This window comes from Rhamphochromis sp. 'chilingali', assembly GCF_963969265.1.
Source record: "Rhamphochromis sp. 'chilingali' genome assembly, chromosome: 16".
Taxonomy (NCBI): domain Eukaryota; kingdom Metazoa; phylum Chordata; class Actinopteri; order Cichliformes; family Cichlidae; genus Rhamphochromis; species Rhamphochromis sp. 'chilingali'.
This window is the reverse complement of record NC_137943.1, coordinates 14,588,455-14,605,646: the sequence shown is the minus strand read 5'-3', so window position 1 is coordinate 14,605,646 and position 17,192 is coordinate 14,588,455. Positions and strand designations below refer to the sequence as shown.

At 39.7% G+C, this 17,192-nt stretch overlaps 2 protein-coding genes across 2 annotated transcripts; one reads left to right on the top strand and one right to left on the bottom strand.

The window, feature by feature from the left end:
- Nucleotides 1-898: 898 nt before the first annotated feature.
- Nucleotides 899-8,138, bottom strand: sugp1 (SURP and G patch domain containing 1). The gene is made up of 14 exons (XM_080907382.1): nt 7,820-8,138; nt 7,189-7,363; nt 6,943-7,043; nt 6,531-6,779; nt 6,250-6,373; nt 6,047-6,147; nt 5,127-5,250; nt 4,707-5,035; nt 4,313-4,419; nt 3,987-4,164; nt 3,776-3,882; nt 2,664-2,809; nt 1,393-1,522; nt 899-1,172 (listed from the first exon to the last, which is right to left on the bottom strand). Exons 1-14 carry the CDS (start codon nt 7,836-7,838, stop codon nt 1,146-1,148), a joined length of 1,917 nt encoding a protein of 638 aa, XP_080763508.1. The 5' UTR covers nt 7,839-8,138; the 3' UTR covers nt 899-1,145.
- Nucleotides 8,139-9,077: 939 nt separating this feature from the next.
- rnf126 (ring finger protein 126) lies at nt 9,078-16,922 on the top strand. Its single transcript, XM_080907105.1, has 9 exons — nt 9,078-9,233; nt 10,014-10,072; nt 10,313-10,373; nt 10,783-11,021; nt 11,216-11,284; nt 11,366-11,435; nt 12,763-12,856; nt 13,186-13,301; nt 15,479-16,922. The coding sequence occupies exons 1-9, from the start codon at nt 9,159-9,161 to the stop codon at nt 15,629-15,631; spliced, it is 936 nt and encodes a 311-aa protein (XP_080763231.1). The 5' UTR covers nt 9,078-9,158; the 3' UTR covers nt 15,632-16,922.
- The last annotated feature ends 270 nt before the right edge of the window (nt 16,923-17,192 follow it).

Below are 17,192 nucleotides of genomic sequence, written 5' to 3'. Positions count from 1 at the left end.
CAAATGTCAGGATTTATTTGCCTTCAAGATAAATAATTTAAGTATATTGTCAAAAGCTATTTTACATCCCTATCACAATTCTCATAAATTTTAAGAGATCAAAAGATTAATGGATTATAATAATTGCACCCACTAATATCTGTCTTAAGAAATTTAATCCATCAAGAAACCCTCATGCCATTAACCAGCAACTCTCGATTTACTTTCTACTTTCACTTAAGTTGCCTCTGATTGATTGTTTGGCTGAGGAGCAGCTCTTGCTTAGCTGGGATTTCTGAGTTATATTTATCCTGTCTAAACCTCTCTGGAGAATGGCAAACTGAAGGTCTGGTTTCACTGATTTGTCACTCCTCACTACTGGCTGCTTGAGCCCGGTCAAGCCTGCTTAATGACTCACTGCTGTACAGAGCCATGGCAGAATGATTACCGATCAAACTATCAAATATGATTACACGACTGCCTACACTTGGCACACAGGTATGTCATAAACTGAAAGTAAGATACTCTTGACCCCTGCATGTCCTCTAATAAATAGATTATAAACAAATAGGTATAAGCAGGTGAAAAGATAACTGCACATTTCAGGAGGTGGCTGTTTTATTGCAGAAACTGTAGCATATAGTGAAAATAATCAAAATTGTTACAGAACACAGTAAACAAAACTATACAGAAAATTGTGTGCTAAAGCAGAAGTGAGTTTATTAGATGGTAAAGCAAAAAGATGTAATGAGTTTACTTATTATAGAAGTTGGGTGAGGACAGTATTTGTTACAATCTGTAATTGAAATATAACACAGATGATCAAATACTGAAAACTGTGTGTAATTACACCAAACAAACTAGAGAATCTACAGAGCTTTATTCCATTTTCAAACTTCGTCATCCTCTTGGGCACGGGCACACACACACACACACACACACACACACACACACACACACACACACACACACACACACACACACACACACACACACACACACACACACACACACACACACACACACACACACACACTTTCTACTGTGCAACAGTGTTCATTTTGTAATGAAGCAGAGCTGTGGCAACTGGGGAAAAAAAAAAAAAAAGAGCTTTTTATTAAGTTACAATAAAGAAGAATAAGTATAAACATAAACAGCTGTCTACATTAGTAATATGGTCTCCGTGGATTATTCTGTAAGAAGACAAAAGAAAAAGCAGATTAAATTCAAGCACAACAAAGGACTGTGTGTGGCTGTGCAGCAGAAATCTTCTTTAAAAAGTCAACAGATCATAACACGGAAACAATGTGTGGCTTTCTTTATGCAAATACAAATTATGTAAACAGTTTAAATAAATTGGTGAAATTTTATAGATTACTTTTACAATGTTAGAAAACATAAAAGATATGTTACCAGTGGGTTGGGCCTGAAGCGGTAGGCGAGCATCATCCTCTTTCTAAAAGCGTCATATTCATCATCACCTTTCGAGAGCTCAGCTGGGCGGTCAATTCCAAATCCTGCTCCATTCATAGCCGTAGTTCCCCTGGAGTGAGACAGAGAGATCATAAAACAAGACTTTTTTGTGTCTCTCTGATACGAGTGTTACAGTCTCTAATAAAAACAACTGCTCTTCCAAATCAGAGGTGTAAATAATGAAAGTATTAATGAATGGCTACCGTGCACGTTGGCTCACTGTCAAACTCATGGCCCCCTGAGACAGCTGAATATAAACAGAGCCAGTGGTAATAATGGCTGTGTTTATATTCAGCTATTTATACCTAAATAGGTCTGCTAAGTCCTATTTAGGTATAAACGCCCACAAGATTTACAAGCACACACTGTAAACTGACTGCTAAGTAATACATTCCTGACACTGTCATTACCGGGTCATGTAACGACACCAAATTACACTTTTATATACTTACTGCACTAAATGTTGAACTAATAATTCCTGCAATGTATGTACCAAAGTACTGAAGTAGTAAATCAGGTGTAGTTTACTTACACTCATCATGGGCATGGATTTCATGGTTATTTAGAATTTTTGCAACCGTTCATCTTCCAGGATGGAGTGATTATACAGCATATATTACTCTCTATCGACTTAAAAAACAAAAACAAAAAAACAAAACAAGAAATGGTGCACAAGTTGGAATCTTTTTATAACTGCCAAAACTCAAGAACTGGAAACTGCTGGAGTGTCACTGTCCACACTGAAGCGAGTTTCACGTTGACATGGAGTGAGAGGGTACTGACCAATAAAGACGATCCTGCTCTAAAAACACCTTCAAGATTATCCAAACCAAATTTCAGTCAAAGCAGGTTAACATTAAGCCGATGGAATGGCCTTCCCAAAGCCCCGACCTCAACCTTATTGAAAATCTGTAGACTATGTTTAAAAGCTGGGTTTAAATGAACTGGTTTGCCAATACCAAAAGTGTCTGGTTGAGGTGCAACTTGATAAGAGACATTTAACCAAATATTACAATCAACCCATCCTGGAAAATTAACAGTTAAAAGAAATCATTTAAAGCCCCAATTTACCACGGCATTCATGCCCATGATTAGTATATGCAAACTTTTGCCCACAACTGTAAACACCAGAAATCCAACATGATAAAATTACGGCACTGAGTTCGGTTTAATTTAAATATTAGAAGGATGATATAAGTAGAAATGCTCACTTGTTGACAGGAGCCTTTATTCCTTGTCCTTCACTGCCGAGGCCTTCGCCTTCTTTCCAGCCCATCTTCATGAGCATTCGGAAACCGAGATTCTCCACCGTCAACTTAAACTCTTTGTATTCTGAGTAGTCAGGGTCCCGACCCTCCTGTGAATCCAGGAAAAAAAGTTGAGCATTCATAACAAACAGAAGCAGCATTGTGTTTTGATTCCACACATTTTTTATGACTGTGAGGAATCATAATTCAGTTTTATTAGAAACACTCAAAAAAATCCTAAAGATATCGCACAAACATGGAGCCAATGGGACATGGAAACAGCTAAAATAAAGCAATAATGTTTATCATCCTTGGGAAGTGCACATGTACAGAAACAGGGAGTGTATATAGTTGATTATTAGATTTGTACAGTTAAGTCATAGGTGTCCTTCTATTTTTTAGTTGTTTTAAATGTTGAGAACATTATAGATGATGTATCTCAATAACACTCAGCCTTCAGGCCTTCATCAAATACAGCCTGCAAAAACATATGTACTATAATAACCCAACAGTTATATTACATTTTCCTCAAAGACACTTGTCTGTGTTTATATGTGCTTAGACTCAAACTGTATGCCGTTTGCCATTTAAAAAGCCACATCCTGGAGCTGACTTTCTAACAACTTCCCATGCCTCTGGGAGACAAATTACATTCATAGTGCTCATTTTTTCAGCTTTGATACTTTTTGATGAGATAATAACAGTGTCAAATCACACAGATTTATTTTTAAAGTAGCAATTACAGTCTGTTCCTAGGGGACTTTCAGAAAGGGACGAGGAATGTGCTGGGAAATGGGCAGTCTGGGTTCAACTGCTGAGGCATTTCAGAAAAACCTCAGCTCTACTAAAGATATGTATGCATTTGTTGTGGAAAAGACACTAAAAATTTATATATATATATATATATATATATATATATATATATATATATATATATATATATGAAAAAACTGATTTACAAGGGCCTACTTTTGCAATCCTTTCTTTTCCCCAGAAATAACATGCGTGATGCATTAAACAAATCCTGATATTTCCTTCCCAATTTGGGGAAGTGTTGAATTGAAATGAAAACTGACCTTTAGTGCCTTGAAAGTCTCCATAAACTTCTCCAGCTCCTCTGGGGGCAGGAAGTCACCAATAAAGTGCTTCCCTTTACCCATTTCTGTCAGAGATTCAGCCCATTCTGGAATAGACATTTACATTAAAAACAAAACAAAACTAAGTCTTCAAAATCCTATAGAGTTAAAGTGTAAATGAATGATTTTCCAGGCTGCTGGTAAAACTCACCGCGAGTCTTCTCCATTTCCATCTTTCGGAGCCTATGTTCCCAGGTCCCCGCTTGCTGGTCAACCTCTTCATCGCTGTCATACTCGTGCTGATGCTCTCTTATGGCCTTCTCCCACATCACTTGCATGTCTGCCATTGCACGCTTGTGCTTCATGATCATGTCATACATCTCTTGCATCTGCAAAAAACCCCAAAAACAACACCTGCTCAGTTAGCAACACATATGTTGTTAAGAACTTCCAGGAAATTATAATCTTGTATGATCTGAAAGAAATTTAAAAGACTAAAGCAACAACACTATGTATTCTTTTTTAATACTTCCATACCTCTTGTTGTTCTTTCAATTGTCTCTTCTGGTCCTCAGATAATTCTGTCACTCCAACCAGACCAAGAGGTTTCCCTTTTTTATAACCCAGACCTCTCAGCTCCTGGGCTAAAACGGGGAATATCCATTAGTATGTATAATGCTAGCAATCTCAATTGCTCATTAATTGTCAAACTATCTTGCTGGGCTCAATGTTCAGATGACTTTATGAAATATGGCTATGAGCATTAGCATGCATAAGTTGGAAAATATTTAATAATATTTGTTGTCAGCTGCAAAACACATAATACCGTCTTACGAAAGAATTGCACAAGAAAAAGGTTTGGGGTTAAATTAATATTCATCCCCTACAAATAAACACATGAACAGTACTTGCACATTTGTAAAGTAAATACCAGAAAGTGATGGTGCGTTAGGGTCTGGAAGACTGTTCTCATGAGGAACAACAATGAGAGGAATAGGCAGGTCGACTTTGTCTTCTTCAGACCCCCATCTGCTCTTCCTCTTTCGTTTCACAGGTGGGGTTTCTGACTCCTTAAAGTGAAGTGCAGATGGTTGGCTCTGCTGTGGAGAGATTTCTGGTACTGGAAAAGCAGCTGGTGGCTTAACAGCTGTCCTGGAATCTCCTGTTAAATCTGCAGAGTTCTGAGAGTTTGCAGCACGATACTCCTTTACTTTCTCTTTGTAGAAACGGTGGGCTGGACTTTGTTCATCATATAAAAAACTGAAGGACAGAAGATTCATACAGTTCAGACGAACTATCAAAAAAGAAAATGTGAGACATGCAGGACACAGGAACAGATATGGCCACTTACCTGAAGGCTGGGTTGTCTCGGTTGCGCTCAGCAGCGATGGCTTCCACCTCTGGGCCACCCTCCGCCACAAACTTGGCCAGCTTCTCAGCCACCTGCTGGGTTTCCGCGTCCACTGGGGGGGAGACTTTAAGCAGCCTATTAGTACTGGGAGTCAATTCACACTCTACTACTGTACCGTACTCAACTGGCCCTCATACACCACCAGTCTAGAGCCAATAGGGGATAAGAAAAGGAAAAGGGAAGGAGGAGCAAGGGGGACAGGGGTGGTGAATGGGGAACTGTATGGATTTGAGGCGTTTACTGTAACAAATGAAGAATGAAGCCCTGAGAGACTCCAACAACATACAGTATGACTATAATTTAAAACTTACATCTGCATTCATTACACCGTTCAAGTCAAAGTCTAATACTGTATTTATTAAAGACTTATCCAAAAATAAATCAGTATAGCACAGTCATTGTGCCAGAAAACACAAGAGTTGAAGAGTGCAGATCCAGATCAGAACTTTAAAATACATGAATGGTTCAGCTGCTTTCTAAATATCTCAGTTTTAGATATGCTAGGAGTAGACACAGTAAAAGTTACACATTTAAAATAAAAAAGTATTGGTGTAGATGGTAAGCTGCACTAACACTACTGAGAAATGTGAGCCTTCTGCTATGCAGTTTTCAAAACAGATCAAGTTATGATGAACTCCGTTGCAATAGTACATTAGTTACAGGCTTCTGTAGTCACGATATTAGCCATCACTATCGAGCTCTGAGTATCTCAGTAGTCAGATTATAATACCTGAAAATTGCAAGTGTATCTGAGAATGCGGTATCGGCATGCATTCCTGTGCAATAACAGTAACTCTTGAGAGGAAAGATTAAAGAAAAGAAGCAGAAAAGGAAGTGTGTGAAGTAAAAAGGCCATTTACCATTATCTGAGAGTTTCTCTGGTCTTTGCAAATCCTTTTTCCATTCTGCAATCTTTTTCTTGTAGTAGAGATATTCCACGCTGCTCTTATCATACAAAAAACTAAAAGACAAGGGCAAAAATTGTAAAACAGATATGTCTGAAAAAAACTTTCAGAGTAAAATAAGTCTTACTAAGTTAAGCGACAATGTCCTTCAAACTTACGAGAAAACAGGATTGTCCTTGTAGTCTTCCTTGGCCTTCTTCTCCAACTCAGGTCCCCCCTCGGCCACAAAAGAAGCCATCTTGTCGATAATGAGTCTGGTGTCTGAATCCTCTGGGGGAGAGACTTTAAGCACGCTATGAGTACATTTACTCAAAGGGCACAAATGACAAAATGCCAGTCACAAGGCAACTGTTCCACTGGAGTACGCAGAGGATGCACTGAAATGTCCAAGCCATGGAGGTGTCCCCTGACACAATGAAAAACACAGGCCAGGAATTACCTTTCATCTCTAAGAATTTGGAGTAATCGGCCTCTTCTTCCTCATCATCACCATCTGGAGAGCAAAAGACACTTGGCCTCTGGCTGAGAATGGGATTCTTCTTGGACTGTGAGAAGCTCTTGAACTGATTTAGCATGCTGCTGACTCCAAGGCCAGGTCGCTGGCCAACGAAAATGCTCTTTTTCTGGAGCGCATTTCCTCCTGGTGATAAAGTTGGGGTTGATGGGGTCTTGGCATCATTGATGGAACCTAGAAAGAAAGGGAGACACTTCAGGAAAACCCTTCTACTAAATTCTATTATATTTAGATTCTAATTAATTAGGTTATGCATACTAATGCAAACTGTCCCATCTAAAGCTCTGCTAAATATCATTCAATATTTTGAGTAAGCTGTGCAGAATTGGGTACTAACCAGACACATGCGCCTTTTCCTTCTGCATCTTCATGAACTGCTGTAAGAAGCTCCCATCATTTGCGAACTTATTTGTGGAAGCCCCTTGGACACTGGTAGAACTACAGGGATAAAAGTGTAAAAAGGTATTTTTAAAAATATGTTTTCAAGTCTAAGGTTGGCATCACAGAAAACATTCACGTGTACAAGTATCAGATTGTTGGTATTCAAACTGAATGTGGGCCATGATAGGATGTGTATAATTACCTTTCAGGCAGAGGCTTGCTAGTGGTTTGAACATTCATTTTTGCTTGCTCTGCCATTCTTTCTTCGATCTCTTTTTTCTTCTGAGCTATCAGTTTTTCTTGACGGAGAATAGTCATGTTCATTTTGCTTTTCTGTGGTTGGATGGGTCTGGACTTCCACCCTCCTCCTCCTCGACCTCAAATACATGACAAAATACAATGCATGTGACAACAAATCTAAACCTCTAACAAAAGATAGAGCCACCCTCTGAAACAACTAGCATATCAGGAAATCTGACACTTATTTTATAAACAGGCGAAGACTAGTGCTAGCCTTTTTTTAAAAAAAAAAAACACTTATTCGAGCAACAAAACAATTTTCAGTAGCTATGTGACGAACTCTGAACTGGGTTAAAGAGGCAGTTGTGTCTTTAAATATGATTGTTAAAGACTGCAGTTAAAAGTGTGTATTTATTGAACTGTATTGATCTTATTTAAAACCTGATCCAGCTAACCCAACAGCTAGTTAACTTAGCTGGCGTTGTACACTGGTTCAAACAAGCTAAATTAGCTTGTGAGATTTAACGGATAAATTATCGACCTTAAAGTGCAGTTTGCACGTATTTGGCGTAAATCTCACTGTAAAGGTTTACCTGAATCGCCAGACTCCATGGTCGCAGCAGGAAGAAAAATGCACTTCTAAAGAAGACGAGCAGGGACGACACAAAAGGCCTGCAGTAGTTACGGTAGAAGCGGGGCGACTTCAGGCTGAATTTCCCCACAAAACTTCCGGTTTCCACTCACCAGAATAAAAGCATAATTTTTACCTCGAGCCTTAACCGCATTTACTTTAAAGTCTATGTAGTAAATCGGGCGATCGTGGCTCAAGAGTTGGGAGTTCGCCTTGTAATCGGAAGGTTGCCGGTTCGAGCCCCGGCTTGGACAGTATCGGTTGTTGTGTCCTTGGGCAAGACACTTGACCCGTTTCCTACTGGTGGTGGTCAGAGGGCCCGGTGGCACCAGTGTTCGGCAGCCTCGCCTCTGTCAGTGCGCCCCAGGGTGGCTGTGGCTACAATGTAGCTTGCCATCACCAGTGTGTGTGAATGGGTGGATGACTGGATGTGTAAAGCGCCTTAGGGACTAGTAAAGCGCTATACAAATACAGGCCATTTACCATAAATAGGTATAGAATAATTAAATAAAACCATGCTTTCTTAAATTCCGAATCTTAAACAAGGTATATAATTATCCTTCATCTTCAAACCCCTAAAGGAAAACAAAGAAATAAACAAACAACAACAAAACAACCTGTAGTAAGATTTTTTTTCTTCACATCTCCCTGCCCTATTGAAATTGTTTGGACTTGTAAAGAGGAGGGCTAGTGAATATATTGTTACCACAAGCTCTGACTATTGAGCTATCAGGCAGGAAGAAGATGGATGCAGTGAAGGAGGACATGCCGAGGATTCGTGTGACAGAGGAGTAGGCAGTAGTCGAAAGAAGAATAAAAATACAGTAATTATAGTCCAATACTTTAATCATTTATTAATTGTTATCATTCAGCTTCTTTTCAGGTTCATTTTTATTGTTTAAAATGGGTTAGTTCTCTTTCTTCTTTGCCTTCTTCCTCGTATTATTATAAAAATGATCAGGTTTAAAACGTTCTGAAAAGGTAGTACAATATACAGATAGACAAAACACTTTGTCTTAAAGCCATACCAATGTAGGTCAAAAATGCACCAATAGGGCCTCCTCAAATTTGACAAAACTGACAAAAAATAAAACTAAAGACTTGCTTCTATATTATATATTCGTTTAGTTCGTTTTATGGTAAGATAGAAGAAATTATAATTTGGAGGTAAATACACCGGAAATCATTTCCTGCCTGTCGTGTCAGGTGCGCGTTAGTTTCCGTTTCCTGTTGCAAGAGCCGTTGCTGTTGTCCCTTGCTGCTACCCGTCCGTACTGTGCGAACTGCTCTCCTGCTCAGAAATGGCTGAAGCTCCCCCACGGCCCTGCCGGTTTTTTTGTCACCGGTGTTCAGCAGAGATTAGTCCGCGTTTACCGGTAAGGGCCGTAGAGACACCTTTTGTCCGCGTGAAGGATGATGAGTAATATCCGACCTTGTCTTTTTTTTATGTGGGTTTGGCACTCAAAGAGTCTCTCGACTCATTTGCTGCTGTTTAGCTGCGCTAGTTCGGCTAGCCCTGTAGTAAAGGACGGGGTGGTAGTCAGGTGTCACTAATCAGGCTGGCGGATACGCTTGGGTTGAGATGTCATGTTTTACCCTTATTATATCGAACGTCACTAAATGACAACCAGGTAGAGCTGACGTTAAGGGCTTGACAAGTTCAGCCGCGGTAGCCTTTTGACATTAACGGGCAAGCTAACGGAAGACCGCGGGCTCACTTTCGATTTAGGGGACTTGTTCTTTTTTTTACTCAGGAGACACCGCTTAGCGGGGAATGCTTTCCAGTAAAGACTGTTGTTGGCTGATTGTAGTTGTTAAATCATTACAAAGTCACTCTCTGTCGGCTCTGCTGTTGTGGCATCAACCAACCTCCCAGCACTGTTGTCAAAGCCTTTCACATGAAGCTTCTTGAATGTTGCAGTAACAGTTTCTCTTTAGTCAGTCTGCTGCTCAGCTGTGTGACACAGTGCCCTTTAAATGTAGGAAACTTCTGAAGCCCTGCTCAATAAAGTTGCACTCCATAAACGCTCCTAAAGACAATTTAAAAAAAAAAAAAAAAATTATATGGGTTGCAGAAGTATATAATGTTGGCGTTCGACCTAATAAAGAGACAACTTTGTTTGTGTCAGGGATTCAAATTTACATTTTCATTGTAGGACTACACGTGTCCACGCTGTGAATCTGGTTTTATTGAGGAACTGCCTGAAGAAAGAAGGTAAGGAGGATCAATCTGAAGAAGTCCACTGAAACAAAGTTTAGCTCTTCATCACACTCTCTTTGAACATTTAGTCAATGAATCAGAACATCAGTGCAAAATATGAGCCACCAGTAAATCTTGACCATAGGCAGAAGGGACTTGTGTACTGATGCTCTGATGATAAATCGGTGTATCGCTACTTAGTTTAATATTTCAGTACATTTCTACCTCTTAACGTTTCACTTTCTGTTTATGCAGTGCTGAAAATGGGTCTGCCTCTACTTCCTCTTCCAGTGATCAGTTCCGCCCAGTCTTGGAGGTAAGTGTGACGTGATAAATCAGCTGGTTCTGAAAATTTTTTTTTAACACCCTACACCAGGGGTGTCAAACTCAAATACACAGTGGGCCAAAATTCAAAACTGGAACAAAGTGGCGGGCTAACATTAATATTTATTGAAAAAAAAATCTTCCTCCAGATATAAAAATGAATCTTTTCTTATGGACTCAAATAAGTTTTGCTGGAAAACTGAATATGGAACAAGCAAAGCTTAATACTAAACAATATATATATTAGCTGTATAATACCAGTAGGCCAGCTCTAATAGTAATTTGGTATGGCTTCGCGGGCCAAATGTAATTAGGCTGTGGGCCAAATTTGGCCCACGGGCCAGAGTTTGACACCTATGCCCTACACTATATTTTGACATTGTCTCTGTCTCTACCACTAGAACGTGGATCACCAGCACTTATTCACATTTCCCCCGGGTTATGGTCCGTTCGCCCTTGGGATTTTTGATGAAAACTTTGACCTTCGGTTGCGGCTACCCACAGAGGACAACCGAGAGACGGAAAACAGGAGAGAGCGGGAAATGGCATCGCGGCAAAGATACGGTGCACGGCAACCACGGGGTCGGCATGTTCCTCGGCGACAGGGTACGCGACACGAAGGAGTGCCCACATTAGAGGGGTGAGACATTTTCAGCAGTAGAGCGTAACTGAGAAGAAGTGACAGGGGAAACAGCTTGGCTTGTTACTGTGTTATGTGCAAACATTATATGTCACATGTTATGGTAACAGTATTAATCCCACTGTTTCTCAGTTTGAACCCTGTTGCTTGTTGTAAGTAGTTTGTTTTTGTGATGTTTCTTTTTTCCTGACTAGAATTATCCAGCAGCTAGTAAATGGAATTATAGCACCTACAGCCATGCCAAATATTGGGATGGGACCTTGGTAAGTTTAAGAATGTATGATAGACACATTGCTTACTTATTTCAGGAGACTTTTTACTTTAACATCCTTCTTAATTTGCAGGGGTATGCTACATTCCAATCCAATGGACTATGCCTGGGGTGCCAATGGGCTCGATGCTATCATTACGCAGGTATGTACAATGTTTTTCTTTCACATGAAAATAGAGATAAACTGAAACAGAATTTTATACTTGGCTTTCGAGTCCAACAAATCTATTCAACAGAGTTGCAGGAATACTGTGATCTAGTGAATACAAGACCTGAGCCCTGGATTTCAGAGTGGGGTCATTTTAGCAAGTTTAGCACTTAAAAATACACTGAAACAATCTAAAAGTGTTGAGCACAACATTTGGAACCTCCGTCTGGTGTTTCAGGAAGTCTCACTAACGTACACAGAGAGGCTTCAGAGATTTGACCTTGAAGGCTTTCAAATTTGGATCACTAACTAAAATGTAAATCTGCATCAGCTGATTTTTTGAACAAACAAAAATTACTCTGTGGGAGATGGGAGGGGGGGCTGACTACAACGAAGAACGAGGACCTAGGAGGGAAAAAAACTCCCAGCATTTTTTTTTTCTATCGGCTGGCACTGGATATGAAACATCAGGACATAACCGCATGGTTAACACGTAACACACCAGCATGCCCCTAAATGTCTTTGCAGAAGTCCAAAACAGACATTATTGTAATGTTATTAAGGTGAAGTCCAAAGACAAAGCTCTAGGCTAACTGGCTCAGAATGTATCTGTGACTTGAACATAATTTAGTGAAATGTGCAGCTTGGTTTTTAATTCATGGTGTTTAATGTGACTGAGGACAGGATAAGAACACAGAGGCGCATGGAGGCAAAATAAAAGAGCCACCACAACAAACACAGAAATGGTAGAAATTACATCAGTGTTGTAGCTTAAGGAAATGGCAAAGCACAATGCAGGCCTGAAGTTAGGGTCACAAGCAGTATCCCCCTGGAATTGTATAAAACCTTCAGTCTAAAGGAGCATCTTCTGCAGCCCAGCATCACTTCTAACCTTCCTGCAACTTTCACGTCCAGGTCACGTTCCTGACCTGATATGCTGCCTTCAGGCTTGGACACTGTGGACTCATTCACTGAAACTCGTGGTTTGGTCCCTGGGTCATAGCTTTCATTGACCCGGTTCCCATCAATATTAATGATCCTCAACATGAGGGTCTGGTCAGAACAGGAATTTCAAGGTTCACTCTAAAAATAACAGTGACAGTGGGAGTGGAGTCGAAAAAAAAGGAGAAGGTCCAAATTAAAATTTTTCTTTTTTTGTGTGTCTAGAGTCAAAGAATGCACGTTTGCAACTGCCTAATGAAGCACCGGTGATCAGGCATATAGAAATATGAAGAGAAGTTTCCTTTGATTTGATCGGCCTTGTTGTCATTCTGATTTGGTCACAGCTGGTCATTGTGAGCATGTCTGTTTTTCATTTGTAGTTATTAAACCAGTTTGAAAACACGGGTCCCCCTCCTGCAGACAGAGAGAGGATAAAGAATTTACCCACGATTTCCATCACAGAGGAGCACGTCAGTAAGTCCTCTTCTCATTTTCAGTGTGGTTCTTTGTACATTTCACTGCAACCTGCTCAGCTATGCACTCTACTTAAAAACAAATAAATAAAACATCTGTGTAGACAGTTCTACTGATTCAACAACAGTATGTGGTTTTTTTGTTGTTTTTTTTTGAATAATGAGAAAACAGCCTTTGAAAAGTGTCTCTTTTTTGGGACATTTGGCTTTGTCACAATTGCTCAACACTACCTAAACTCAAATAAACTATATCAGCATGATCTCAGTTTTCCCTGGGGCTGATGTGTGTGTGAGCACAGACAGATGGTGTGTCGTTTGCTGTTTGCACAGGTGCTGGTTTAGAGTGTCCCGTGTGCAAAGAAGACTACAGTGTTGACGAGAGTGTAAGGCAGCTACCCTGCAATCATTTGTTTCACAATGACTGTATAGTACCGTGGCTGGAACAGGTATGTATATTTAATGGATGATGCAAACAGAACTATAGAGCTGATTGAAACATTAATTGTGTTATTTCATTGATATCAACCACTTGCATATGAAGCCAGGTTTGTTTTGGATCACTTGATTCTTATATAACCTTTGTACTTCATAAACTACTAATGTGGTTGCAGCAGATGGCTGCCCCTCCCCGAATCTGGTTCTGCTGAAAGGTTTTCTTCCTGTTAAAAGGGAGTTTTTCCCTCCCAATGTTGCCAAGTTCTTGGTCATAATGGGTTGTGTGATAGTTGGCTTTTTTTTTCTAATCTTCTAGATTATTTTCCTTAAAGTATAAAGTGCCTTTAGGTGAGTGCTGTTATGAATTGATGCTATATAAATACAATTAAAATGTTTCTGATGATACCGTAAACAAGTTAACTGCTAAATCATAGCTTTACAGTTTTAATAAAGACTTTCAAAAGCAGCACTGATTCTCAATATTCTCTGGTGGCTCTCTTAAATCTTGCTGCTTTGAAACTAGTGGTTTTCTGTATTCCAGGAGTAAAGAAAAACGCTCTAATCCATGCAGTTTTACACATACTGCATCATTACACGGTAGTTTGGAAAAACACACAATATTTCCCCGTCTTACACTTAGTTGCAGGCCATATTATAAATGAGTTGCATTTTTTTTCCCTTGGTGCATATCATGTGTCTCTTCTGGTACTTTCAGCAATCTTCCAGGAATTTGCTGACATTTGTGAGCCAATCTTCACCCTGGAAAGATTTTTTTTCAGAAGCTCTGTTTTACTAAAAGGCCAAAACAGAAAAAGCAGTGTTTACCAAAGTACCTGTGTATAAGTGGGCACGGCTTACAAAACCAGTCGGATGCATGCTGCACTGTCTTATTTAAGAGCTGTCATTCATCCTGCCATTGTGTTGAGGTCAGATGTTTTCTGGTTGGTGGGGGTTATTTAGTTTTATTTTGCTCTAACTTGAGCAGCTTATGACGTGTGAGTCCTGAAGAAATCACCTTGTCACTGAAGCTGTGGCTAGAGGCAGTTGAATTACATTGTTTACAGAAATATGTCAAATTGAATTGACAATAACAAATTCCAACACTAACTCTTTGGTTGCACTGGACACAGAGGGTTTTCAGACCGTTTGCGGTGATTTTCTCTCTTTTTACTGGCTACATGCAGTGCTTGTTCAGTTCAATTCAATTTTATTTATACAGTGCTAAATCACAACAACATTCACCTCAAGGCGCTTTATATTGTAAGGTAGACCCTACAATAATACATACAGAGAAAAACCCAACAATTATATGACCCCCTATGAGCAAACACTTTGGCGACAGTGGGAAGGAAAAACTCCTTTTTAACAAGAAGAAAGCCCCAGCAGAATCAGGCTCAGGGAGGGGCGGGGCCATCTGCTGCGACCGGTTGGGGTGAGAGAAGGAAGACAGGATAAAGACATGCTGTGGAAGAGAGACAGAGGTTAATAACAAGCACGATTCAGTGCAGAGAGGTCTATTAACACATAGTGAGTTAGAAAGATGACTGAAGAATAAATACTCAGTGCATCATGCAAATTTCCCCAGCAGCCTATTGCAGCATAACTAAGGGAGGATTCAGGGTCACCTGATCCAGCCCTAACTATATGCTTTAGCAAAAAGGAAAGTTTTAAACCTAATCTTAAAAGTAGAGATAGTGTCTGTTTCCCGCATCCAAGCTGGAAGCTGGTTCCATAGAAGAGGGGCCTAAAAACTGAAGGCTCTCTTTTGCATGTTCTGAGTAAGGCAGTTTGACTGAGTTTGTGGGATGGCCAGACTACACTGGCTAAATAAATGTTGGCATCAAAGGTCATTTATGGAGTTAAAAAAAGATTTCCCAACCCAACAGCGTCGTCTATTTTTACGTTTTTGGAGTGGCTCTTTGTGGCACACTCAGTTTACTTATTGCTGTCACGCCTAATGTAGGCATTTTCATTGATTACAGTGGAAGCATACACCCAGTGAAGAGTCTGCATTATGTCTACAGTGTAGCCACAAGGCTGTTGTCTGGAACCAGGCTTCTTTCAGTTGTTTAAATTCAATTCAATTGTCCATTTTACTGAATTATTAAGATTGTGGGTGAGAATAAAACTGCTGTCCATGTATTAAAGCTGATCACAGTGATAACTTCCTATGCCCCGTCTCTTACAGCATGATACGTGTCCTGTGTGCAGGAAGAGTCTTAGTGGACAAAACACAGCCACAGACCCGCCGGGGTTATCGAGAATGAACTTCTCCCCCTCTTCCTCCTCCTCTTCCTCCCCAAGCTCACCTAGCAATGAAAATGCTGCCAGCAACTCCTAGATTTTCACTGTTTCACAAGAGAAAACATCACACCCTTCTTAGACCCAGCAGCTCCTCTCTGCAGCTGAAACCAGGACATTTTTCTGTCTCAGGTGAACGGGACAGTGAGACGAGGTAAACTCAAATTTTAGGATTTTTTTTGTTTTGTTTTGTTGTTTTTCTCCCTCCTTCTGTGCTGAACGGATATTGGGACCAGCTCCCGCTGCTACTGTTACAGAATGTTTGAGGAGGTGGGAGTCAGAAAAGATGGAGAATATGATGACGATAATAATAACAGTCCACTTATGAGTGGGATTCTTACAAGACCCGGAGCAGAATTGAAGCCAGATTGGACTGCTTTTTGATGAAAACATGTCCTTGCAGCAGTGCTTGGACACATTTTATATTTAAAAGACAAGATGCTCTTTTTTTTTAAAAACATTGCCTGTGGTAGTGGAGTCCGTAGATGTGTAGAAAGAGAATTCCTTTTTGAACTGCGAGCCACTGTACAGCGAATGGATCAAACTAAGACCTTGCGGGAAGGAGACTGAGAGTGTGCATCTGATTTTTATTTATTTGCACAGTTTTTGTTTTGTTTTTTTTTAGGTTTTTTTCTTCTTTTTTTTGGCACAAAATCTCATGTTGGGATGTGAATGTGAGTCAACTGCTGAACAAAAACAAGCAACATTTCAACCTTTTGCATTGAATAAATCTTTGAAGATGTGTTTTTTCTTTTTATTAATTTATTTTTTTAGAGTTTGATTCAGTGTATTTGGTGCATCTTGGTAAGTTGAACATTGTTACAACTTAGGAGGGGATATGTAGTGAAAATGTTCACAACTGTGTGTTTATTGGACCCCTGCAAAGTAAAAAAAGAAAAGGCAAACAGGCATGGGATCATCTTACCTCTGTGGAACTGGCCAAATGTGTTTCACGAAAACAAGTGTTTATTATTTTATTTACTGAATTTTTGTACAGTCACAATAAAGTGATTGAAAACAAATTTAAAGGTTTTTGCTGACGTTGTACAGAAATATGACAGCTGACAAAGTTACTCTGAGGTTCAACTATACAGTATACGTTAAACTATAGGTTTAGGGGAAAAAGGATGTTAAAAAATGTAAATTCCCTCATTCCCTTTTTCAGGATGAAGTGTTTTGAGGTTTGATTTCTTTAATGGGTCATAACAAATGTTAATGTGTTTTCTCACCATGTGAGATTTGAAACTTTTGGATAAAACAATGTCTTACATATGTCTTGAAACTTTTTTTTGATCATGTAGTAAAGTGATGGTTGTAAATCAGCGTCTTGTTTGCTGCAGCAATGCTCATTTTCAGCCACGTCGCATATCTGACCTTATATGTGATTGTTATACAACACTGAATCAGTGTAGATGATGTGTGGCTTAATAGAAACTGATCAATGGCTTAAAAAAAAAAACTTGATATGGTGATGCAACAAATTTTAAACTATAATATTTCACTCTCTGTATTACGGCACAAGTCAAAGCCTTTCAGTTATGATAAACAACCAAAGGACACTTTATAAGGTACACCTTCTTAGGGCTGCCTTAATAATTTGT